At 38.9% G+C, this 26587-nt stretch overlaps 1 protein-coding gene across 14 annotated transcripts in view; it reads left to right on the forward strand.

Annotated features, from left to right (window-relative positions):
* LOC134225065 (formin-J-like) overlaps nucleotides 1–26587 on the forward strand; it is a 455409-nt gene that overhangs the window by 322302 nt on the left and 106520 nt on the right. For 7 of the 14 annotated variants that reach the window (XM_062704846.1, XM_062704829.1, XM_062704839.1 and 4 more), the window contains exon 2: nucleotides 1684–2541. The exons of 4 other annotated variants lie outside the window; for them this stretch is intronic. In XM_062704846.1, coding sequence (XP_062560830.1) covers nucleotides 2133–2541 — 409 coding nt within the window. In that variant the 5' untranslated portion in view covers nucleotides 1684–2132. Of the gene's footprint in view, nucleotides 1–1642; nucleotides 2542–26587 lie in introns of those variants that run through there. 3 more of the 14 variants (XM_062704830.1, XM_062704833.1, XM_062704831.1) reach the window with 3 other exon arrangements.

A 26587-nucleotide genomic window follows, 5' to 3' on the forward strand; every position in this document is an offset into this window, starting at 1 on the left:
ACTGCCCTACGAACTGTCGAGAGGATAAGGGACTACAAGCCGCCGCATCGAGCATAAGTTAATCCAAGACCGCTCGAGTACCTTCACCAAACAGTCACCTCTACCTTTAGCGTCCATCGTACGTTATTTTTGACAAAAACAACCATAGAAAAGGTCAACTTCTTACGTGTTGTGTTCGAGCCGAAAATTTACCGCATTTTCGACATGCTTTTCACCTTCACCAATCGATTTACATTACCTACCGGTTAACGGCGGACGATCGGCGGCGACGACTACACCGTGAAGTTTCATCGCGAGAAGTGCATGTAAATAGACATTTTCGGTCGTTTGTTGTTAGGGCCTGTATGTTGTAATCCGTCATCCAACAAGCCTCGCTAATGTGAGTCGTTTTTCCTTTCTTCGTATTTTTTTGGTGTTGTTAGGCGGCAATGTAAAACAGGGGAATGATTTTGATCGATGTTTAGACACGGTTTTGGCTCAAGTGGATGAGGTTGACATTATTGGTTTCAGAAAATGCGTTTAGGCGGATGTAAGTCTTTCTCATGCAGAGTCTCTGTATGGAGATCGTTATGCCATGCTGTAACAAATGGAAGGTGATTTGCATAATCCAATGGACCTGAACGTAGTGTTGATGAGCTAATTAATTATGGCCGTTCTTCTCCTCTTAATGGTCAACTGAAACCGGTTATCTTAGCAAATCTAAGAAAGCTTCACAGATTCACACCACCATCATTTTTTACAAACATTCTGAGATGCCAAATTTCTTTTCGAATTCTTAGATTTTCCATCATCTTCATTCAGTATATTCTATCCTTCCTGTACATCATTTTCGCCGTGTCCTATCCGCATTATCGTTAATGTCCGTTCCTAATAAAGTATGTTCATCACGACTGATCGTCTTGTTAATTTATAACAATTTTATTAAATTCTAAAAAAGATCAGGGAGTAAATAAGTGAGTCAAACGACTATACTTTTTGGCGATACACTAATCACGTAAGGGAAACTTTGGAGTTTTTTTTATTGTAAGATTTTTTTTGTATAGGGCTTGAGCAAATGTCGTTTGAAAAGTACGACTGACGTAAGCATAAACCTATAAGTAAAAAATATAATTCTAACGGAGTTGCAATGAAGAGTAAAGGCAAAGGAAGAAGAAAGTCATCATGACTCATTAGCAAAAATCTGTTGGAACCACTTTTGTGGTAATAAATTAATAAGTGTTTGCACATTAGACTTACAACGACTAGCTTATTCGATAGTGAAAGTTAGGAAATTACAAAGCAAACACAACGCTCAGTAGTCCCAAACCAAGGCCATTCACCAAACTTCACCAACCCTCCGACAAATCACGCAAAAGTCAATGACCACCGTGGGCACGCACCAACCTTCACCAAAAATCAACAAACCGTCTGGACACATTGAATTAAATTAAATTGCCTTACCCCTAGTCTAGCATTATGATTCTCGTTGATAGTAATTAACCACACACTGGGAAAGAAACCGAATTAAGCAAGACCAAAACTCAACTATGATTAACAACTTTGACGAATTGTTGCGTTTCTTGTGCTCGAAGCATTGATTAGTTCCAATTCTCATCACATTTATGGCGATGAGATACCTATTGACGTATCTTTGTTGATTCCGGTGTCTGCCCCAGTGTGCACCAACGTACATAATTTAATTAGGTCAGCTCCATCGTCAGCTAGGCTCAATTAAAACGAAACAACACAATATAATGTGATCAGTGCACCGCGCGCGCGATCCGATCCAATCGATGATCAACGACGACGACGACGACCGGCAACCAGATCCCAAAATCCGTGTGATTCGATCAGATCCGCGTGCCCCAAGCGAGCGAGTGCGCGCTTCGACGGCAGTGCGGCAACCAGAGCGTATGCTGATGCACGGTGGTGAAAAGTGAAATGAAATCGATCGAAATCGAGCGTGTCGAGCCGAAATTATAATTAAGCAACAAATTAATAAAGAAAGGGGCAGCAAAATCAAAACGAAGAAAAAATCGAAATTGCAAATTTTTGTGATCGCGATTTGCGGTGCGGTTTTTGGTGGGCAGGCAGTTTGCCTCTGAGTAGAAGTGATTTAGTGCGCAATCGGTTGAAGCCAAATCAGCCGAATAATGTGGAATAAATTGTTCAAAAGCAGATCGAAATCGTCGAAAAATCTCTCCAGCGGAAGCAGTGGCGGCTGCCGCGGTAGTAATGGATCGACCTCGACGGCACCGGTTCCGGTGGCGTCGCCCCCGCTGGATCTGGTTCCGATTTACAACTACGAAACGGATATCGACGTCCGAAGGAATCGTGGCCACGAGTCGGGCCACCGGGACTCGATCGGGGCTCAAATGTGTGGCATTCCGATGCGGAAGTCCAAGCTGTCCAGCGCGTTCAAAAGTCTCAGCTTACGACGGGGAAGTTCCAAGAATCAGCTGAAGCTGTATTCCGGAGGAGCGGTGGATGTTTCCATCGGGGACGGAGAAATGGAGATTAGCAGAGGAAACAAACGAGCCTCGCTGAGGCCGTCCAAGTCAGGTGAGTTGTTGTTGCTTATTTGAAAATGTTCCTCTCGTCATGGAAAGAATCGTGTCATCCAGAGAAATTCATAAAATATTGCTATGTATCCCCTATCCAACAATTATTTTGATTACATTTGACACTCTGCGAAGACAGTTAGAAACAATATAAATTATATGAAGGCAATTGAAGACGTCCGAGCAGCTTTCAATTGAAATTAAAGTTTTACTTATAACTTTTATGTTTTAAAACTGATCTTGAAATCTCCTAAAATGAATGCGAATGTCAGAATCAAAATTATTTTCTTTTATGGAGAATATAGTTGTGATAATTGCATATTGATACTCTGTGGTTCTTGGCTTAGATCTACTTTCTGATTTAAAGTAAAATGCAATGCTCTTGAACGTTTACATGGACTTGACTACTCCGGATCTTCCAGAATGCCATATGGTGATCCCCTGTTGAGCTTTTTGTTGTTAATTTAAATAGCACTAAATTAAATTGATGAAATTAATAAAAACCGGTTTGATTATCCACCTTTTCGACTGGTGGTAGTTAAAGCTCAAAGATGTCCTTTATGGTGGTAAATGATTCAGCATAAACGTTGCATACTCACCGAATTTGACTCGAATGCGAAATATGTTCAATACCACACTTTCGGGACGGATGGGTCATGTATGTCCAGCCAATCGCTGTGTAAAATCACAGAAAAAAAGCTAGATCCCCACTTTCTTCAGCAAAATTGTTCATGTGGACTTTACCTCGAGTTCAGCTCACCGTATCTCCTGGATCAACCAAGGCTTTTGTAATGTCCTTACCATCGGTATATACACTCAATCCGGTGCAATAAGTATATGCGCATCATATAAACTCAATTTTCTTGGATACGAGATGTTCAAGATACTCTAGAACGTTCGAAAGTTCCACCCGAGGTATCCACGGGATCAATCAAGGCTTTTGCAATGTCTTCAACATCGGCATATACTCAATCCGGTTGAATAAGTTATGCGCATCACATAAATCGAATGCGAGATGATGAATGTACTCAAAAAAGTTCTTGAGTTCAGCTCACGGTATTTACCACATCACTCAAGGATTTTGTATTGTCATCATCATCGGTATACAACCAATATGGATCAATTAATATATGTATGCGCATGTAAATCCAATTTTCTTGAATACGTGATGTTCAAGGTAATCCAAAACGTTCTCGAGTTCAACCTCAAGTAACTACCGGCTTTTGCAATGTCCTCAGCATCGCCAGATACCCAGTCCAGTTGAATTAGTATATGAGCATTGTGTCAACCCAATTATTTCGATGTTCAAGGCACTACAAAACATTTTTGAATTCAGCCCAAGGTATCTACAAGATTAACTAGTACTTCTGCAATGTTCTCGTTATCGGTATACACCCGAACCGGGTCAATAAGCATATGATCATAATTTCCATGATCCTGAGATGTCCAAAGTTTTCCAAAATGATCTTAAGTTGAGATCACCAATGCACATTGACTTTGGAGGTGTTGATGTCCAGCAATGTTTGCTTAACCGATTGAATATTGATTTTTTTGTCGTACTTCAAAAAAAAAACATTGGACGTACTACTTCAAAAACGGATGCGAACTATGAAAAAGTAGAAATATGGGGGAAAATATTTTTTTGAGATCTTCTAGGGCTTCCAAACCTTCCTTGAGTTCAGTTCAGTTCTTGATGGTCTACATAAGCAACGAAGTGTTTTACGGGGCCTCCTTTCTAGTTTGAAGTTGGCAATGGTACTTGAGACATAATTGAACTGAGGGTCGTAGGTTCGAGTCCCATCGAAGGGAAAGTGGTTACCTTCATCTCTTTTTTCAAATCAATATCTTCCATAAAATGTACATATTCACAAATGAGTTTTCACAACATTGTAAATTAATGTTCAAGTCGAATGGTTTAATCCCCGGTATATAGTCTTTGACTTTGATTGAACATAATTAAACTATTTTTATCAAATCGTAGTACTACCAGAACATCAACGATACTCCAAGCTATTCGTGAATTCATATCTTGGAGGTCTACAAGATCAACAGAGTAATTTATAGGTTCCTGAGCTTGTGTGTTAGTTGGAGAAGCCCCATGGGACATCATTACATCAGTATTCAAATTCAACATTTCAAGAATATCTACGGTACTCCAAACAATTCTTGAGTTCAGATCTTCGAGGTCTACAAGACCAACAGAGTGATTTATAGGGTCCTGAGCTTGTGTGTTAGTTGAAGCAACCCCATGGGACACCATTACACCAGTATATACAAATCACAATGTTTCCACAGTTCCTGCGGTATTTCATATCATTCTTGAGTTTAGATATTGGAGATCTTCAAGACCAACAGGGTGATTTATAGGTTTCCGAGATTGTGTGTTAGCTGGTGAAGCCACATGGGATAACATTACACCCGTATATACAAAATATAATTTTCTCAGAATATTTACGGTACTCAAAACCATCCTTGAATTCAGATCTTGGTGGTCTGGTTACAATGCATGGTCCAGGATACAGATTTACGCGGAAAGATGCATTTTACGCCAAAACTATATTTTTTAGAAAAAACTGTTGTTCTACAAAATTGTTCGAAATAGTAAGGCCATCATTATGGTGCAACCAAAAAATAGGGTGACCCATCATATAAAAAAAATAGAAAATATTTTTTTTTATTTTTCGGAATATTGACATGTTATGTTCTACAAAGTTGTAGCGCAGCTTATTCCAATCAATTTTGCTCTTTATTTGGCTGATTTAGAGCAATTTTACTTAATTGGATTAGGGTGCACCTCACAAAAACAGTATTTTTGATCTACTTTTTTTGTTTTAGATTTCTCGAAAAAGTCGTCTTCAGGTGACTTTTAGAGCTTAAAAAATGCAACTTTTGATGGATAAATATGCTCAATATCTTTTCCCGATCAAAAGTTATAACCGTTTTTCTGTCAAAATTACATGTTTTTCATAAGTTGATATTTCCGGTTAGGGCAGACCAAAAAAATATGTTTACACGGCATTCCTTATTATGTCAAAAAATTGGAGATATGTTATTTTTTTATCTCAAGTTTTACTAATTTTACTAAAATCAAGTTTTTTCCAAAATATTGAAATAACTCGGCAATGGAAGAAGATACAGACGATATTCTTATAGCAAAACACGCATTTTTGAAAGCCCCAAAAGTCTTCAGAAGATGACATTTGTGAGAAATGAAAAATAAAAAATCTACAGCTTTGACACTTTTTCTAAGTTTTATCATTAACATCGTATTGCAAGATATACGAGAAAAGATGCATTTTCGGCCTAAAGCATACTTTTAAGAAAAAAAATTTGTTCTACAAAGTTGTTCTGGATACTCGGGCCCTTATTATAGAGTTACCGAAAAATAGGGTGGGCCATTTTATAAAAATGTGAAATTTTTATTTTTTTTATTTTGCGGAATATTGACATAAAATGTTCTACAAAGTTGTAGCGCAGCTTTTTCCAATCAACTTTGCTATATAAACTTTTTATGTAGCTCTTAAGCTCACTTGTTTAGAGTAATTTTACTTACCAGAATTAGGGTGTCCCTCAAAAAACAATATTTATGATCTGCTCATTTCATTTTTTATTTTTCACGGATGTCACCTTCTGAAGACTTTTGGGGCTTTCCAAAACGCGTGTTTTGCTATAAGAATATTGTCTGTATCTTCTTCCATTGTCGAGTTGTATCAATTGATTTGAAAAAACATGATTTTAGTAAAATCAGTAAAACTTGAGATAAAAAAATAACATATCTCCAATTTTTTGACATAATAAAGAATATGAATTTCTCTTTCAAATGCCGTATAAACATATTTTTTTGGTCTGCCCTAACCGGAGATATCAACTTATGAAAAAAAATTAATTTTGACAGAAAAACGATTATAACTTTTGATCGGTAAAAGATATTGAGCATAATAACCCATCAAAAGTTGCATTTTTTGAGCTCTAAAAGTCACCTGAAGACGACTTTTTCGAGAAATCCAAAATAAAAAAAGTAGATTAAAAATACTGTTTTTGTGAGGTACACCCTAATCCAATTAGGTAATATTGCTCTAAATCAGCCAACTTAAGAGCTACAGAAAAAGTTTTTATAGCAAAATTGATTGGAATAAGCTGCGCCACAACTTTGTAGATTATAACATGTCAATATTTCGAAAAATAAAAAAAATATTTCCTATTTTTTTTATATGATGGGCCACCCTATTTTTTGGTTGCACCATAATGATGGCCTTACTATTTCAAACAATTTTGTAGAACAACAGTTTTTTCTAAAAAATATAGTTTTGGCGTAAAATTCATCTTTCCGCGTAAATCTGTATCCTGGACCATAGTGCAATGCCAACAGAGTGATTAATAGGTTCCTGAGCTTATGTGTTATTTGAAGAAACCCTATGGGACATCATTACACCAGTATATAAAAATCTTGACATTCCCAGAATATCTACGGTACCATACATGAGTTCAGATATGGGAGGTCTAAAAGATCAATAGAGTGAACTAGTGATTGTTTTTTTTTTCTCGAGAAATGTTCCTATTTTTGATGAAATTTGTGCCAGGTGGCCATTTACAAAGTGCGTCACATCTTTACTGAGACGGGGGTCTGAGCAGCATGACGATTAGTAAAAAAAATACTAGAGGTTCATTACAAGAAGTGTAACGAAGGGAGGAGGGGTGTTGAAAATGGTTATTGTTTTGCGTAACATACTTTATGGATCTTCCCTAGATGCACTTCGCCATGCAATTTTTTTGGCGTTACATTCATGCTAGGCCATTGTTGATCTTCATGTTGATCGATTTAAATATAAAGAATTGAACTCATGGACAGTATGAATTGTCTCACATGTTAAAAGAATTCTATAATGTGTCTATAATGGTGTAACGTCCCGTGGAGCTATTCCAACTCATAAAAATAGATGGGATGTTGTAGATCTTCATGTTGATTGATTTGAATATTAAGATCTGAATTCATGGACAGTTTGGAGTGTTTAAGTTGTTCAACGAATTCTTTAATGTGAGTATAATGGTGTAACGAAGACCCATGGAGCTATTCCAACTCAAAAAAAATAGTGGGGACATCAAAGATCTTCCTGTTGATCGAATTGAATATGAGGATCTGAGCTCAAGGACAGTTTAGAGTGTTGTCGAATTTCAACGAATTCTGTAATGTGTCTTCAATGGTGTTACGTAATCCCGTGGAGCTATTCCAACTTATAAAACTAGAGGGGATATCGAAGATCTTCATGTTGATCGTTTTGAATATTAATATCTCAAGGATAGATGTCGATCAAATTCTGTAAAGTGTCTGTAATCGTGTTACGAGGTACCATGGAGCTATTCAAATTCATAAAAAATAGTGGGGACATCGTAGATCTTCTTGTTGATCGATTTAAATTTTAAGAATTCAAGAACGGTTTAGAGTAGCGTAGATATTGAAAAAGATCTGTTATTGAGATTCTCACATCCGAATATGTGAGTAGCGATAAAAGGAAAACAAACACTCCTAGATGGTGCATCTCAGCAAAGCTTGGGTTGAAATTAGTATATTTAGGGCCGATTTCTTCACCTCCGCTTAGTGCTTAAACCAAGTTTAAGCGTATGGGTAAGCACCGCTTACGAGTTAAGCGGAGGTGAAGAAATTGGCCCTTAGTCTTCACGAAAACATGAACCGCGTTTAAACAAGCGCAGTTTTCCAGTGTGCAAGTTCGCACTCAAACATGCATACTAAATCCAAACCGAGTTCATCATAAATCAAACCAAAATCGTGGTTTCTCTTCTTGAGTAGCGGTGATGGCCTAGTGATAACTCGTTAGGCGTTCACTCAGGGCACTAGTGTTTGAATCTTTATCTTTGGATTTTTTTTAGAAATGGCACATGAATAGTTTCAGTTTTATAAATGGCACTTTTCAGCCCTTGTCGGGTGGTGGAATAGCTGAATAAGATACTTAACCGCCTATCCACAGTTTGCGCTTGGTCCGATATCTCAATATCACAACAATTTTTTTATTCAACATTTTGCATAAAATCTAAATCTGAATATTATTCTTAATGTTCATAACAACTGAATATTATGTGCATTTGCCCGTTAAGACAACCGGCAGCCTCCAATGTAACGATTATTTAAAGTATCCTTGCGTTTCTATTCTAAACGAGGTAAAATACATAAGTCTCTGTCTGTTTAAAATGTAGCCCCTAATTATTTTATATCCGTTACATATGCAAGCATGCATTTTGTTTTGTTAGATATGATGGGATTTACATATCCTGAATAAAATATAGATGTTGATTCCAAAAAGTTCAAATACATACTTTTAGTGGAGGAGGGTGAAGAACTAGTTGTTAACCAAAAATTCAAATTGATAGAAATTTAAAAAGATAGTAGGGGTCTGTTCATAATGTATTCTACATTGCTTTGTATAAATAATACGCCGATGACATTATATACAATACAAAGAAAATTCACAAACGATGGAACTCCAGGTCAGAAATGAGCCCACAAATCCTTAAACATAAAAGTCCTATAAACTACATGGCTCTCATAAAAGATAAAATCTTCAGTTATTATAATCTAAAAAAATACGAAACTAGAATTGAAGCTCCGTTGATCAAAAGGTGCTTTAAAATGGTCGAAACCCCTCTCTCCCTGAGATAAAGAAATCTCTCTGCAATCCAGAACTTCGCTTCAGATTCTCGGTATGTTTATCAAGTACCACTGCGAAGCAAGTAGAATAAATTATCCCCTTATAAACGTGTCAGAAAAATCTTGTCCATAAATTTTAGAAACATGAACTAATCAGTTTTTTGGTGGTTGCAGAATCCCGAAATCCTAAGAAGAATTGCTTTCAGAACCTTGCAAATGGAACAAAAAGCTCCGCTGAGAGCAGATTCGAACCTAAGACGTCGTGAATGAAAGGCCTGAATCAAGACCTCACCTCTATAAACGCTTCGTTATGCAAGTGCAAAAAATGTGCACAACATGTTTCAATTTTCCAATCATATGAAGTTTGGTTTAATTCTCTTATTCGAGATATGATTGACAAGGCTGGGAAACGTGAAGAATTAATAATAGTTTCCCTAGCAATCCGTCCATTTACCCAAGCGTAGCATTCTCGTGTGCAAGCGCACATGTTTGAACCCAAGTTTGAACTCGATGTTTGAACATTGTACATTGTAATGAGTGAAATCTTATCGGCTCGATAAACCTATTGAGATATTAAGCGATGCACGGATACTTTTTTTAGGAACTTGTTGATCGCGTACAATGTATGTTCTGCACTCCGGGACGTTCTGAAGAACCAAACAAGTATGTTATAGCTTCGAGAAGTAATAAGTGAATTATTATCAACTCGATGGATCTGCTGGGATGTTTAGCGATGCACACATACGTCATTCGGGACATGGTTGATCAGGAACAAAAGCCTATTGAAGTTGGAGAATTCTGTTGGTCGTATGTTCCGAACTCCAGGATGTTTTGGATAACCAAACAGGTCTGTAGTGGCTTGTGTAAGTAATGAGTGAAATCCTTCGGCTCGATGGGCGTGCTGTGATGTTAAGAAAATTATTTTAAGCTTTTTAGTGGAATGTCTTCACTTGTCATAAGACGAGTTTGTACAGTCCCATTGAATTCCACCACTTAATTGTATCTTGACAGATACGTATTTCGACCTCAACAGTAAGGCCGTTTTCAGTGTCTCGTACGTAGTCGAGTCAAGTACGAGACACTGAAGACGGACTTACTGCTAAGGTCGAAATACGTATCTGTCAAGATACAATTAAGTGGTGGAAATCAATGGGATTGTACAAACTCGTCTTATGACAAGCGTGCTGTGATGTTTAGCGTTGCACATCATTCAAAACTTGGTGGATCGATTCGATGGGTGTTCGGAACTGTAGGACGTTTTGGAGACACTGAAATAGTTTACGTGTATTCAACATATTACTTATGTTCCTTAAAGAAAATATATTCACAGTATTTCCTCTCTTGAATCGACCAAGCTACCGAAGCTACCATACAGGCATACTAAACGTGAGTTTATCAAACCTTTAATTAAAACAAAGGTGCTCATAACGACCTCGGTGACGGATCATTTATACTTATGTTACCTAAATAATAGTATTAAGAACATATATAGGGTTACTGCTCCTGGACTTCATCTCATAGCTCCGATATTGGTCTCACGAAAAACAAAGCAATGAAAAGGTATTTTGTATGTTTATTATTTTTGTGATTTTTTTCAGCAGTGAGCATGCATGTTAGCAAGAAGAAGCGACGAAATTGGTGCGGAATTTCTTTGTTTCGCTATGAGATGAATATATGTACAGTGAGATGGAAAACGGAACAGTTCCCCTATTTTTATTTGTATAACACAATGCAGGAAATTTATAAACTCCCAAATAAAGAGCTGTGAAATACAGATTGCTCCGGAACTTAAAAATTCGGAAGAATTCCCTGTCAGTTCGATAGATCGCCAGTCGAAACAGATTTCGACATTCGACCTTTTGTTCCTTCGACCTTCTGTCCATCGACCTTTTGTCCCAAAGCCCTCGATGATTTACCGTTCAATCGCTGAACACGCTAGGGGAACTGCTCCTTGAATTCATACCATGTACCCAAATCTATCCCATTGGGTAACAAAGAATTGGTGCGCAAATTGTTTTGTTTTGTCATTTTTGTGATTTTTTCAGCAGTGAGCACGCCGGATAATAATAAAACACGACACGAATTGAGCCTAATTTGCCTGTTTTGCGAATGTTATTGATATAGGAGCATGTTATTAGTAATGGAACAGATACCCTATATATGGGAATAATTTTCTGCAGAAATCACTACCAATGGCCGGCACTACTCTGGGACCGCTAATGGTGCTATAAATTTGACTTTGTCGTTATGTTTTGCACTTTTAAGGAAAATCTTTCCGGGTCAATTTTCTTCTTTATAAAATGAAGGGCCCGAAAAGATTCATTTTCAATAATAATCAATCAATCCTACGAGACAAATCTGACTTAAGGGCTGCTTTCCGTCAGCGATGCTACCGGCCGACCACCGATGCGATGGTTCGCTGCTCTACCCACCATTGACTACCGCTACTGATCATGGTTGCCAAATGAAAATCTGCGTTTCTTACCGAAAAAATCTTTTCAGCTGTATTTCTCATTCAAAAAATTTGCATCGATATCTTTATAGAAATCCAACTTTGAAAATTAAGTTTGCAAAAACTTATTTTAGTGGGTCTAAAGTGTTTCAGAATGTTTTTGTTTCATACAAATTGTGTGTAAATTAATTAAAGCATTTCTCTTTATAATCAATTTAGGGAAAATTCAGTTGTACTACGTTTTCGCAGAACAAGTAAATTGGTCAGCTTAGTTGAATTCAGCCAAGTCAATTCAACGAAGATGTTTAGACATTCATTTCGCGTTTAATTTGAGGGACTTGTTCAATAAACTTGCCCTGTCTAAACGTAGCATGGCCCCTCTCTGCTTCCAACACCCCTTTTTTAACGTCCATTTAAACTAATTTGTTCTTCACAAACAATTTACATGATGAAATATATCTTGTATGATATAATGGCATTTCAGTTAACCCTAAATGTAACATTTGGCTGTGAAATGCGACCATGCAATTAAATTCATCATCATGTAACTGAAAATCACACAAAACGTTTTTTAAATTGTTTTTTAGTGCTGTTCAAAAGCTACATAATGCAGAATTCGACACTTTTAGACCTCTTCCCTTTGTTGTAATTTGTCTATGGATGACTTAATTTATGTTTTACAATCATAACACTTAATCTGTATCCCTGCCTTTCTCTCCAGCATTACTTAATCCGGCCCCTATGAAAAATACGTTTCTACTTTGAGAATGGCAAAATTTTAAACTTGGACTAAACTGCTTAAAAACATAACAACCAACGAGAACTGCTTTATCTTGCAAAATTCATCTAGCAAAAACAGTACCTATTTAATGTCAAACGACTATCTGTATCTGCTATCTGTAATAATGTGTAACAAAACAAGGTTATTTTAACCTTCCAGTCCCGCCACAGGAATTCTATAAGGAGTGTATGGAGAAATTAAATTCGTAGTCCTGAATAGGAGGTCTATGAAACACTAAAAATAGATTACAGATAGTTCACGATACTGTTAAAATTTTAAATATCTGTACATATAGATCGTGATTCAAGAAATCTGTATATCTGCTTATAAATACAGATTCTGTATTTGGAAGCAAGTAAAAATCTGTATAAATACAGATTAATCTGTATTTTTGGCATCCCTGCTACTGATGCCGCACTAGTCGATGGTGGAGCTAGAGATGTCGTAAAATCCCGATTAATCGATTAGGAACTAATTGATTATTCTCGATTCTTGTCGACTAATCGTTGGGAACTAATCGATTCAAAATTAATCGATCATCACAAAGATTAATCGATTAATCGAAGTAATGGATTGATTAGCGACATCTCTAGGTGGAGCAGCGAATCATCGGAAAGCAGTCGCGCTGAAAGCAGCGCTAAAGTGATTTTTTCCGCAAATCCGCCAGATTAAAACTATTGAGTGGTTGGAAAGACACATTGAAAAAAATTAATCTTTTTTTTGTCTTTATTAAGGAGACTTTCAGCCCGAGGCTGGCTCGTCTCCGAAATTAAATCGATTCTTGTTATGACCTCCATTATAGTTGGAGGAAAGTGAGAAAACTGTGACTGTAGCAAATTCATTGTTTTGTTGGTGTTGTTAGTGATTTAAAATGTGTATTGAAAATAAATGAACCGTTTGTTTGAGAAACTGCATATGTAACATTTTTGGCCAAAATGAGATTTTTATATATTCTGACTGAACCCTCTTCCAAAAATACGTAGAGCAATTATGGAGGACTGCTTACAGTTTTCGCACTGGAAGTGCATCAGGGTGTTGAGTTTTTCCAAAAACTATGGATCTGTATCGAAGAAATCGAAAGGTTCGTTGCAGTTGAGATTTTAGAAGTAGAAAATCACGACGAAATCACACAGTAAAATTACACATAATATAAATTACATACAGCTACGTAGCCCTACGTCAACTGTTTGTGTGTACTTTTTAGGACGAACTTTTCGGTATCCTATGTTGTTACATCTACACGGAGAAACTCAATTTACCCATTAATGGGTACTTTTATATGTTATCTCTTTCTCCCTGACCCCCTCTTTCATTGGACGCGATTACCTGAAATAGTTGGGAAAAAGTAGATGACTCCTTCTTCTAATGTAGCTGTTCTTCTCCAAAAAGGCTTTTTAGTAGATTATTCCTCTGTTAGAAGCTGTCGTTTTCCTACAATAAATCGACAGAGATGACGCTCTCTTTCATAGCAGACAGAATAGTGGGAAGAGAAGATGAATGTTCATTACAATTCAATGTTAATCATTCGTTATCAATTTATTAGAATAATCCTCATCTGTATGGTTTTCGTTCAATCCGCTAAGGTTTACAAACAACCATGCGTTTACTCGTTCACATTAGAGATGCTTTAGAAAGTCATTAGAATCTAGTTGTTTTTAGTGGGAGATCATTGTAATATGTTCCACTTCCTTCCTTCTTCTTCTTAGTGTTCATTAGGCACTTCCACAGTTATTAACTGCGAGGTTTCTAAGCCAAGTTACCATTTCTGCATTCGTATATCATGAGGCTAGCACGATGATACTTTTATGCCCAGGGAAGTCGAGACAATTTCCTATCCGAAAATTATTTAGACCGGCACCGGGAATCGAACCCATCCACCCTCAGCATGGTCTTGCTTTGTGACCGCGCATCTTACCGCACGGCTAAGTAGGCCCTTCGCACTTCCTTCCTGCAGGTTCAATTTAATCGATAAATCAGTTTATTTTGGTCAAACATTGGACAAGATTCAGGGCTCGTCCACTACGATTGAAAAAAATCATGTCTGTTTCAATATAATTGAGTTGTTCTATAATGCAAATAGAGTTTTTATTCCATTATCAATACCGTGCTGCAATATAAATCTTATTGATAAAATGGGGGTTATTTGGGCCTAATTTTATTGCTATTTTGCGTTCAAAATTCTTTATGATTTTACTTATTCTTGTTTGTAACTCTTTGTTTTTGCATAAATTTTGCATAAAATAACAGTTCGGTCTATCTAATCAATGTATGTTGCTAGTTGTCGGGTGCTTAGGACCATCTTTGGCGGTGTGCAAGAAGACGGTGTGTGGTGGCGAAGAATGAACCAAGAGCTCGCCCAGCTCTACGGCGAACCCAGTATACAGAAGGTAGCTAAAGGCGGACGGGTACGATGGGCAGGGCATGTTGCAAGAATGCCGGACAGCAACCCTGCAAAGATGGTGTTCGCTTCCGATCCAGCAGGTACGAGACGACGTGGAGCGCAGCGAGCGAGATGGGCAGACCAGGTGCAGAACGACTTGGCGAGCGTGGGGCGTATCCGAGGATGGAGAGATGCGGCCTCGAATCGTGTATTGTGGCGTCAAATTGTTGATTCAGTGTTATCTGTTTAGATGTAGACTAAATAAATGAAATTAATGAATGTTGCTAGTTCCAAACGATTTCAACATGCAAATTAATACAAACTTTCCGGGCATCACAAACTTTGAAAAATGTGATTCTGCTCAGTTTTTTATGCAAATGTAAGGCATTTCAAAACCTTGATACCTCTAACAACCCTATTGATATTATTTGCTGGTACGTTGAACTATCCCAAATGCGCGTTATATTGCTATTTTGTAAAAACATAAAACTGGATTTGGGTTCCTGCCGCCTGAAGAACGTAGGAAAATCCCAACAAAACAGATTATCCTCCGAATAATATTCATACTATTTATCTTCCTTTCTCAGATCTGTGCCGGTTCTCCTTGGCACCACTCCGCTGATAACGCGAATCCGGGTTCGACAAAAACAAGTCTTCTCGAATCGTTTAATAAATTGCTTGGAATTTAATCTCCACATCAGAAAATTATACAAAACCAAACAGACCACTTTTATTCGAATCATAAATTAGCGAAAAAAAAAACTGCGAGAAATCTCGACAGTTTTACTGTATATGTAAATGTAGTTATGTATCTGCTCTCCATATGGTAATTATCTCGACCGTAGAACGTGAAACGGTCATTAATTTGCTCATATCGCTAATCAGTACTCTCCGGGCGAGGAAGCGCCTTCGATTATGAGAAATGAAACACAATCAGTTAGCTGGACGAGAAATATGGATTGTCTTACACGGACCGGACAAGCGAATCTTCTCCATTCGCGATGCCCCACTTTGTACGTGTACTTTACAAACATTACACGGATCGTTCCTCCGCGCAATTAAAACATTAGGCCCCTTCTTGTACACCCATCGAAAGCGGAAGACCGTTACATCTGCACGGTGCATTTCGGTACATCTAAATCTGAATCGTTTCCATTCATCCGACTACTGACCACCTTTTCGAACTTGGTAGATATTTGAATGAACAAGATAACAACCATCGCCGTTGCAGTCTATTTGGCTGGCTCGACAAGCCGATGCGATGTGTAGGGTACGACTCCACCCCACTCGAATCGATTTAATTTAGAGCTAGAGGGCGGGTAACTCAGATAAGGTGGGGTCCCATTTTGAATAACTGAGGGAGACTGAGAAGACTTGGCTTTCTTCTTTTGTTTTTTCTAAAATTGAAAAGTTAATAATTTTACACGGTTTTCAAAGCTATCATCTACTTGTTTTAACTATGGAAATAATAAGAAAGCTGACTTATCAATTAACTATTGCGCTCCCTGGCGTTCGTTCAATCTTTCGTTAGCAGTTTTTCGTCATCGATCAATATTTAATAAGTCATCATATCCCACGGTGACCAAACAAGCAACATACGACAAATATAACTTGCAAGTAGTTATTCTGGAAAAATTAAAGGTAGATGAAATTATAGTTACTTATTTTTCCGTTAACGAGAAAATTGTTTCTAACCATTATTCCATAATTATTCTGTACTTTGTTCGAATGCCCCATGCAAGAATCATTCCGATGAGCCTTTTCCATGCATCATCACGCCTGCATCCATAAAACTATTATTATTCTTTTCACTCTGATCCCTCTCCAATTCATACCGCTATCCTCCATAACTAGAATTGATTATAATGGGTTTGATAGTTATTACGTAATAAAATTAAGATGCTCGCTTTTCTATACACGTTCCATCATCTTATTGAGATTCCCCTTCAAGGGTGATTGATTTCTTTACTCCTTCTGCTCGTCAAGGCCTTCCCGGTGCTCTTCAACGCGAGAAACCTATATTTTGCCCAACAATGCGCATTGTGATCCAGAACGGATCTTCCCGCGGTAACATTTGCGCATTCGCTCACGGGTTAATGAATTGGATAAATGCAGTGTAGATCATATCGAGGTGATCTTCTCGAGCTGCTTCGCCGGAGCCACTCCTCTAAATGCGGGATGCGTCCCATTCAAGTGTCACGTTTTGGGTTCGGTCCCGATTCTATTTGAGAGCGATCGCTGAACCAACTACTCGACCAGCAGCAGCAGCAACAGCATCATCATCTCGTTGGATCGAAGACGTGATTATGCTGGATGCCGCACATCACAGCACTGTTTCTTCACTGCACTTGGCTGAGTAGCATGATTCGCGTTATGCTGCTCAACTGATGAGTGCTTCTATTGGTACCTACGTACTTGGTGCTGCCGAGATGTCTGCTTGCCCCCAGCAAAGGTTTTAAATATAGTTACTTTACTACAGTCTAGCGGATTCGAAAATCGACTGATTTGGCAATACGCCATCAAAGAAAAAGATTAATAGTTATTTAATATGAACAGCACAAAGATGATTTTTTGAGTGCGAGCTGTACATTTACGAAAATCTACGTGAAAAGCTTGCAGGGAGTGGTTTCAATTATTAAGAAATTTGCAGGAATTCAATTTTTATTAAGACATTGGGAAACATCCTCTGAAAATTGTGCAATCCAAACCGAAAGCAAGCTAAATCCAGAAAACTTGATAAGCTAACTTAACTTAGCTCTTATCAACCAACAAACCGGCATCCTGCGAATGCAAAAAAAAAACAAACCATATCCATGAAAAGAAGAATCCAAAACGATTTGGGGTGATTCAATTTTCGCTTCAGACGACTCTCCAACTGCGCAGAGTCGATCCGACCAACTGAACCGGCTAAAAGTCTTTATTCGTTTTTTATTAGCTCCCCTTCGAATGTTGTTGTGTTATGTTCTCGATACTTCCATAATCTGTGGCTCTGCGCTGCTGGTTGTCACCGATGAAGAGGTGGAGCCGGTTGGAACCGCGATATACATTAGACTGGCCCGTTTTTCTTTGAAGAATTTTAGAATTCCAAATAAGTTTTTGGTACATTCTTCTTTGTTTAGTCAAGATCTTCGTTAGTTCGTAACGTTTATGTTTTTGGGAAGATTTTTATTTTCCAAAATACTCAACATTTCTTTACTTAATTTGAGTAGCTTTTTGCATCGATTTTCATCAAACGGATTTTCTAACACGATATTTTATGTGATTTTAGTGATTTACACTGCTTTTTTACGCGAATAGTAAAATCCACGCGATTTTTTACGTGAATTCTGGAAACATGCTTTTTTTATTAGAATTTATTTTTACGTGATGTTTTTTTTTTACTTTTTGCCTTTCTCGTGCAACACAGTTGTACCGAAAGAATAATCATTTCACTCCAAAAACGAACTTTTTTTAGAAGGCCCAGAGGAATCTGTGTCAAAAGGTCGAAGGTCGAAAGGACAAAAAGTCGAAGGGACAAAAGGTCGAAGGGACAAAAGGCGAAAGGACAAAAGGTCGACAGGACAAAAGGTCCAAGGGACAAAAGGTCGAAAGTACAAAAGTTGAAAGGACAAAAGATCGAAAGGGCAAAAGGTCGAAAGGACAAACGGTCGAAAAGATAAAAGGTCGAAAGCACAAAAGTTCGAAAGAACAAAAGGTCGAAAGGACATAAGGTCGAAATGACAAGAGGTCGAAGGAAAATAAGAAGAAGTAACTGGGTCAAAAGGTCGAAAGGACGAAAGATCGAAGAGACAAAACGTCGACAGAACAAATAGTCGAATAGACAGATATTGGAGGTTTCATTCTATTAATCATTGACCGTTCTTACGTGTTATGCCTTATATTTTAAACAGACGCTGTTGTTTAGAGTTAACTCAACCCTCTAACACCAAAATTTCTGTTTTCGCTCAAAAGCACTATTTTGATTTTTAAAACTTTTGAACACATTTCAGGCAACAAATTTTAAACGCTGTTTCATCAATTTCACCTTTTTAGAATTTTGTTTGTCTAGTTTGGAATTATTTTTTGACCAGATTTGAACAAGTATTGAACTTTATAATATTGATCGACATCAAAAACTTTTATAAATCTGAACGATGGATCAATCAATAAGCACAAACTGCCGCTTTAAAATTGGCAGATTCGCCACCGCAGTGTACCGTAGATATGTTCTGTCAAAAGCACACGAATAGAAATATGTGTATACAGTGACGCCGTTGTTTTGATGCGGTGAGTGCAAAATGAGTTACCTTGATTGGCCAAAAAAAAATACAAAAAAATATCAAAGTACCCCGTCTCAAGGCGGTCTCGGCCATTAGAGGGTTACTCGTTGACTTCATTAAATGAAACAATAATAAGGGTTCGTTTACAAATAGAAAATTTGGGAAATTCCATACTCCTCCCTACTCCACAGCGTAACGCAAGGTTGTCTAATAATTAAAATGAATTTATTATATTAGTTTATTTTTACATACTTCAAAACAAATTTTACTCCCGTTGAAAAGTATGGTCTAAAATTATTATCATTACAAGATTGTATGTTAAGCTAAAAATGATATATTTCAAATGATCATTTTGATGAAAAAGAGTTAAGAACTAGTTTCAGGACAGAAAATTTAAGTAAATAAAGCCTAACCAAACTCGGAGAAACAGCCTATGATTAAAAGAAGGCAAAAATCAACGATGAAATACTGTCAGGTGAAACACAAATTAATATAAATATGCGAAACTCGAAAGAACAGTCTATGACTAAAAGAAGGAAAAATTCAACAATGAAAATCAGGTTAAACACAGATAAATATAAATGTACGAAACTAGAATGAAAAGCCTATGATTAAAAGAAGGAAAAATCGATGAATTGAGCAAATGTCTGCCTGTCCGTGATTGTATGTGTGTGTATGTGCATTAGATCTGTTCAAATTTCAAAAAGTTTTTTAAATCGACCAGTCAACTGGTATTCAAAATTCTTATGCTAAGATAGATTTCTTGGTTGAAATTTGGGTGTGCTTCAAATCGATTTAGCACAGACAAACAGACATAACACATTGAACATTCACTCATCAAATTCATCGTCGTTTAAACACTAACGACATCTGTTGATTTCAGTTAGTTGGGCAAATCACGAACCAGATGGCGGTAGTGAGCAAACGTCAAACTCGAGCAAATCCGATGCGCGCGCCACTAGTGATCGATTGGCCAACTAATGATTATTTGAATTGACCAGTAAATCAGTGAACGATGGAAATTTGACGAGTGTTATGTCTGTTTGTCTGTGGATTTAGTGTTATCGGCATTATTTTGCCTCAAAAGAATCGTAACTCTAAGTGGGATGAACAATATTTATTGCAACATCAACTAAATGAAAGCCATATTTATCCTCGAAAACTTTGTAGAACATTATTTTATAATCGTAATAGATCTTCTATGTTTTTCAACAGATTTCATCCTTGGAGATACCAAAAAATCAACATTTTTCGTTGATGAATAGACTATGAAATCTACATCCAGCTTTTTTTGGATTGAATTTGTCGGGAAGATGCAGCTTCACATTCATTTTAGATTATCCCGGTATTAAATCTTAAGCGGGAATCAAATAAAAATTGTAAAAGATTTAGAAGTGGATTCACATTTTAATTTTTCTAATTGATTGCCATACCTATTACAAAGACTTGCACGCTGGCAAGTATTTCTATCGAACAAGTTACCATTGCTTTTTGATGATCGTCATTAAATATTTTTGGTTGAGACATGAGATGTTGAAACAAAGTAATCATTGGTGGTCATTCAACCGTAACATCATACTGCAACGGCAAGCGTATTTGGTGTAGTTGGTAGGCATTCGTCTGATAATCACAGTGTCATGAATCGAATCGCACAGAAATTGAATGAAAATTTTGTTTGCCAATGTTTTAAAAGAATCTTCTTGATATGGAAATGCAGCTAATATCATCTTTCCAACCTAAACGTACATGTTCATGATAGAATTAGAGGCGGAAGTACAAATCTACTTCTATATAGAAATCTTCATGCCTGCCGTATCCTAACGGAACTATCAACTATCTGTACTATTGCCTCAAATTCTATAATGAACATGTACGTTTAAGTTTGAAAGATGATGTGAGCATTTTGCAATTCCATATCAAAAAATAACAATCTCATCTCATTAATCATAACGTGTTACAAACAATTGCTCTTATCAGATACTTTTAAAAAACTGTTCAATTTCTGCGCGATTCGATTCATGACACTGCGATTATCAGCCGAACGCCCTACCAACTGCACCAAATACGCTTGCCGTTGCACTATAATGTTACGGTTGAATGACATTTTACCAAGGCACCAATGATAACTTTGTTTCAACATCTCATGTCCCAACCAAAAATATTTAATGACGATCATCAAAAAGCAATGGTAACTTGTTCGATAGAAATACTTGCCAGCGTACAAGTCTTTGTAATGTGTCAATCAATTAAGCAAAATAAAATGTGAATCCATTTTTAAATCTTTTACAATTTTTATTTGATAGCCGCTTAAGATTTAATACCGGGCTATATTAAAATGAATGTAGCTGCATCTTCCTGACAAATTCAATCCAGATTTCATTGGCCTTTTATCAACGAAAAATGTTGATTTTGGATATCTCGAAGGATGAAATCTGCTGAAACACAGAAGATCTGTTCAGATTATAAAACAACGTTCTACAACGTTTTCGAGGATAAGAATGGCTTTCATTTAGTTGTTGCTGCAATGAATTTCGTTCATCCCACTCAGAGCTACGATTTTTTTAGGGGCAAAATCATGCCGAAAACACTAAATCGATTTGAAGCACACCTAAATTTCAACCAATTGAGCTGAAAATTTCACCAGAAGTCTTAGCATAAGAATTGTGAATACCAGTTGACAGGTCGATTTAAAAAAAAAACTTTTTGAAATTTGAACAGATCTAATGTGCATAGTTGTCGTGAAAAACATTACCTAATTTTTCATATAACATTTCTTAACCAGATCTCTCACAATAAGTTGTATTCAACAGAGAATAATGCGTAACTGATCAATGTTGATTTTAATAACAATTGCGCTTCCCAAAATATATAAACATTGAAATAAATATGGCATCAACCCATGCAAGCTCTTCTGCACGATTTAGTACACAACTTTAGTACAATAAATGAGATATTAAATAATAATAATAAATTTTATTTGTGTTCACTAATGCTGTGTATGTTGGGGGCAGCAGGGACTATGTCCAAGGGCTTGACGATCCCTCCCCAGGCCATCTGCGAGTTGTGGGGCTTGCCTAGGATGTGGTGGGGTTTGACAGTGGGCCCTGTTAAACCTCTATAAAAGCTGCATGTATCCGCAAGTAGGCCCCACCAAAGCGACCGTGTGCCGCTCAAAGCGCACAAGCCCAAGTCCTGGTGTTAGGTGGGACGCTAAACAGCCCTGACACGACGGCCTCCGACGAGACAGGAGGTTTGCGCAGGCCCAATAAGCCGCCTAGAAAACCAATCATTACGAACAATATAAGAGATAATGCGACTCGATATAATCGGCAAAGACCTGAGCGACGAATACAGGATCACGATTGGAAGCTTGGAACATGGAATTGCAAGTCGCTAGGTTTCGCAGGTTGCGACAGGATGATCTACGATGAATTACATCCCCGCAACTTCGACGTCGTGGCGCTGCAGGAGATTTGCTGGACAGGACAGAAAGTGTGGAAAAGCGGGCATCGAGCGGCTACCTTCTACCAAAGCTGTGGCACCACCAACGAGCTGGGAACCGGCTTCATAGTGCTGGGTAAGATGCGCCAACGCGTGATTGGGTGGCAGCCAATCAACGCAAGGATGTGCAAGCTGAGGATTAAAGGCCGTTTCTTCAACTATAGCATCATCAACGTGCACTGCCCACACGAAGGGAGACCCGACGACGAGAAAGAAGCGTTCTACGCACAGCTGGAGCAGACATACGATGGATGCCCACTGCGGGACGTTAAAATCGTCATCGGTGACATGAACGGTCATCGGACCGGATAGTCTGCATACCGTATCGAATGACAACGGCCAACGATGCATAAACTTCGCAGCCCCCCGCGGAATGGTAGTTCGAAGCACCTTCTTTCCCCGCCAAATATCACCAAGGCCACATGGAAATCACCTAACCAAGAAACGGAAAACAAAATCGATCACGTTCTAATCGACGGTAAATTCTTCTCCGACATCACGAACGTCCGCACTTACCGCAGTGCGAATATTGAATCCGACCACTACCTCGTTGCAGTATGCCTGCGCTCAAAACTCTCGACGGTGTACAACACGCGTCGAAGTCGGACGCCGCGGCTTAATATCGGGCGGCTACGAGACGGTAGACTAGCCCAAGAATACGCGCAGCAGCTGGAAGTGGCACTCCCAACGGAAGAGCAGCTAGGCGCAGCGTCTCTTGAAGATGGCTGGAGAGATATTCGATCCGCCATTGGTAGCACCGCAACCGCTGCACTTGGCACGGTGCCCCGGATCAGAGAAACGACTGGTATGACGGCGAATGTGAGCAGTTAGTGGAAGAGAAGAATGCAGCATGGGCGAGATTGCTGCAACACCGCACGAGGGCGAACGAGGCACGATATAAACAGGCGCGGAACAGACAAAACTCGATTTTCCGGAGGAAAAAGCGCCAGCAGGAAGATCGAGACCGTGAAGAAACGGAGCAACTGTACCGCGCTAATAACACACGAAAGTTCTATGAGAAGTTAAACCGTTCACGTAAGGGCCACGTGCCACAGCCTGATATGTGTAAGGATATAAACGGGAACCTTCTTACGAGCGAGCGTGAGGTGATCCAAAGGTGGCGGCAGCACTACGAAGAACACCTGAATGGCGATGTGGCAGACGAAGATGGCGGTATGGTGATGGACCTGGGAGAACGCGCGCAGGACATAATTTTCCCGGCTCCGGATCTCCAGGAAATCCAGGAGGAGATTGGCCGGCTGAAGAACAACAAAGCCCCTGGGGTTGACCAACTACCAGGAGAGCTATTTAAACACGGCGGTGAGGCACTGGCTAGAGCGCTGCACTGGGTCATTACCAAGATTTGGGAGGAGGAAGTTTTGCCGCAGGAGTGGATGGAAGGTGTCGTGTGTCCCATCTACAAAAAGGGCGATAAGCTGGATTGTAGCAACTACCGCGCAATCACATTGCTGAACGCCGCCTACAAGGTACTCTCCCAAATTTTATGCCGTCGACTAGCACCAACTGCAAGGGAGTTCGTGGGGCAGTACCAGGCGGGTTTTATGGGCGAACGCTCCACCACGGACCAGGTGTTCGCCATTCGCCAAGTACTGCAGAAATGCCGCGAATACAACGTGCCCACACATCATCTATTTATCGACTTCAAAGCCGCATATGATACAATCGATCGGGACCAGCTATGGCAGCTAATGCACGAACACGGTTTTCCGGATAAACTGATACGGTTGATCAAGGCGACGATGGATCGGGTGATGTGCGTAGTTCGAGTTTCAGGGCATTCTCGAGTCGCTTTGAAACTCGCAGAAGGTTACGGCAAGGTGGTGGTCTTTCGTGTTTGCTATTCAACATCGCTTTGGAAGGGTAATACGAAGAGCAGGGATTAACACGAGTGGTACAATTTTCAATAAGTCCGTCCAGCTATTTGGTTTCGCCGACGACATAGATATTATGGCACGTAACTTTGAGAAGATGGAGGAAGCCTACATCAGACTGAAGAGGAAGCTAAGCGGATCGGACTAGTCATCAACACGTCGAAGACGAAGTACATGATAGGAAGAGGTTCAAGAGAAGACAATGTGAGCCACCCACCGCGAGTTTGCATCGGTGGTGACGAAATCGAGGTGGTAGAAGAATTTGTGTACTTGGGCTCACTGGTGACTGCCGAAAATGACACCAGCAGAGAAATTCGGAGACGCATAGTGGCTGGAAATCGTACGTACTTTGGACTCCGCAAGACGCTCCGATCGAATAGAGTTCGCCGCCGTACCAAACTGACAATCTACAAAACGCTCATTAGACCGGTAGTCCTCTACGGACACGAGACCTGGACGATGCTCGTGGAGGACCAACGCGCACTTGGAGTTTTCGAAAGGAAAGTGCTGCGTACCATCTATGGTGGGGTGCAGATGGCGGACGGTACGTGGAGGAGGCGAATGAACCACGAATTGCATCAGCTGTTGGGAGAACCATCCATCGTTCACACCGCGAAAATCGGACGACTGCGATGGGCCGGGCACGTAGCCAGAATGTCGGACAGTAACCCGGTGAAAATGGTTCTCGACAACGATCCGACGGGCACAAGAAGGCGAGGTGCGCAGCGGGCAAGGTGGATCGATCAGGTGGAAGATGACTTGCGGACCCTCCGTAGACTGCGTGGTTGGCGACGTGTAGCCATGGACCGAGCCGAATGGAGGAGACTCTTATATACCGCACAGGCCACTTCGGCCTTAGTCTGAATAAATAAATAATGCTGTGTGTGTATCGATTTTCGTCGGACTGTCTACTTTTTCGGCTGGGATTTAAGGTGACTTGCGGTGGCACTCCAATCTCTTTGTGGTTGTACCATAAAAATCATCAACTTAAGATTAGTAGTCGTGAGAAACTTGACTACCAACACCTACCAATCTACAAGGCAGACAAAATAACAACTTGTTTTGTTAACATCCGACTACCGTAAACATTGCATTAATGTGAACGATTTTAGTCTGAGTTGTACGCAGGATTACTCAATACGGTTTAACTATGACACAAATTAACGAAATGTGTCCGAAAATCAACAGATTAGCTTTGATTTACGTTGATATTTATGTTTTATTTTTTCATGATGCTAGCTGTTTATGTTCACATATCGTGACATTGCTGCCAGCTGTTCAAACACACCAATAGCATAATTGAAATTTACTGCGTTTTCTTTTTAATTTTTCAAGACGTTCCAAAGTAGAATAATGAAGATATAATTATGACATTAATAGATAACAGGTTGGAGAGAGATTTATTATTTTTCGATATTTTACATGTTTTCACTATGATTTCACCAAATTTCATGTTGACATCACTGCCTACTGCAATAGGTAATGATCAATGACTGCTTGCATGCGACGCTGCCGACGACGAGCAACCGACGACGTCGTTGGCATGCGCGGTGGGAAGAGGAATTTTTTTCACTTAGTTTTATTTTCATTGAATCGACGCTTAATGTGCACTAAATGATTCGATTATTTTGACAATAAGTAGGTTTAGGTTCAAACTTAGTTCTGATACTTTTTCTTGTGAAATGGTGGTCAGGTTTGGTTTTTTATAATAAAACTAATGTGATCGGTGCTATTCGCAGTGAGGAGGTGGGTAATTGTAAGATTGTGTTGGTGAGCCGCAGGGTAGCCATTTTGAATGACACCGTAAGAGGCCTTAAGTCGCATTTTACCTGCGTTGTGTTGATTTTTTTTATAGTCAGTTTTTATATCTGGGTGTGGTTGATTGACATTGCTAGCCTTGTATAAAAATATTTGAATCTCGTGATTCAAATCTGCAGAAAATAGAACGGAGCCTTATACCAGTTTTATTTTTATGACAGTTGACTGGTATAAAAAATGAATCTAGAACAGCTGCTGGGAAAATTAATGTTTCAGATTTATATTCAAACTGACAGCCCCGAACGAATCACTGCTGATTTTACTCTTAGTGCACCGTTCAGCCTCGCTAGTGCTTACTGTACC

Source organism: Armigeres subalbatus, chromosome 3 (assembly GCF_024139115.2).
Source record: "Armigeres subalbatus isolate Guangzhou_Male chromosome 3, GZ_Asu_2, whole genome shotgun sequence".
Taxonomy (NCBI): Eukaryota; Metazoa; Arthropoda; class Insecta; order Diptera; family Culicidae; genus Armigeres; species Armigeres subalbatus.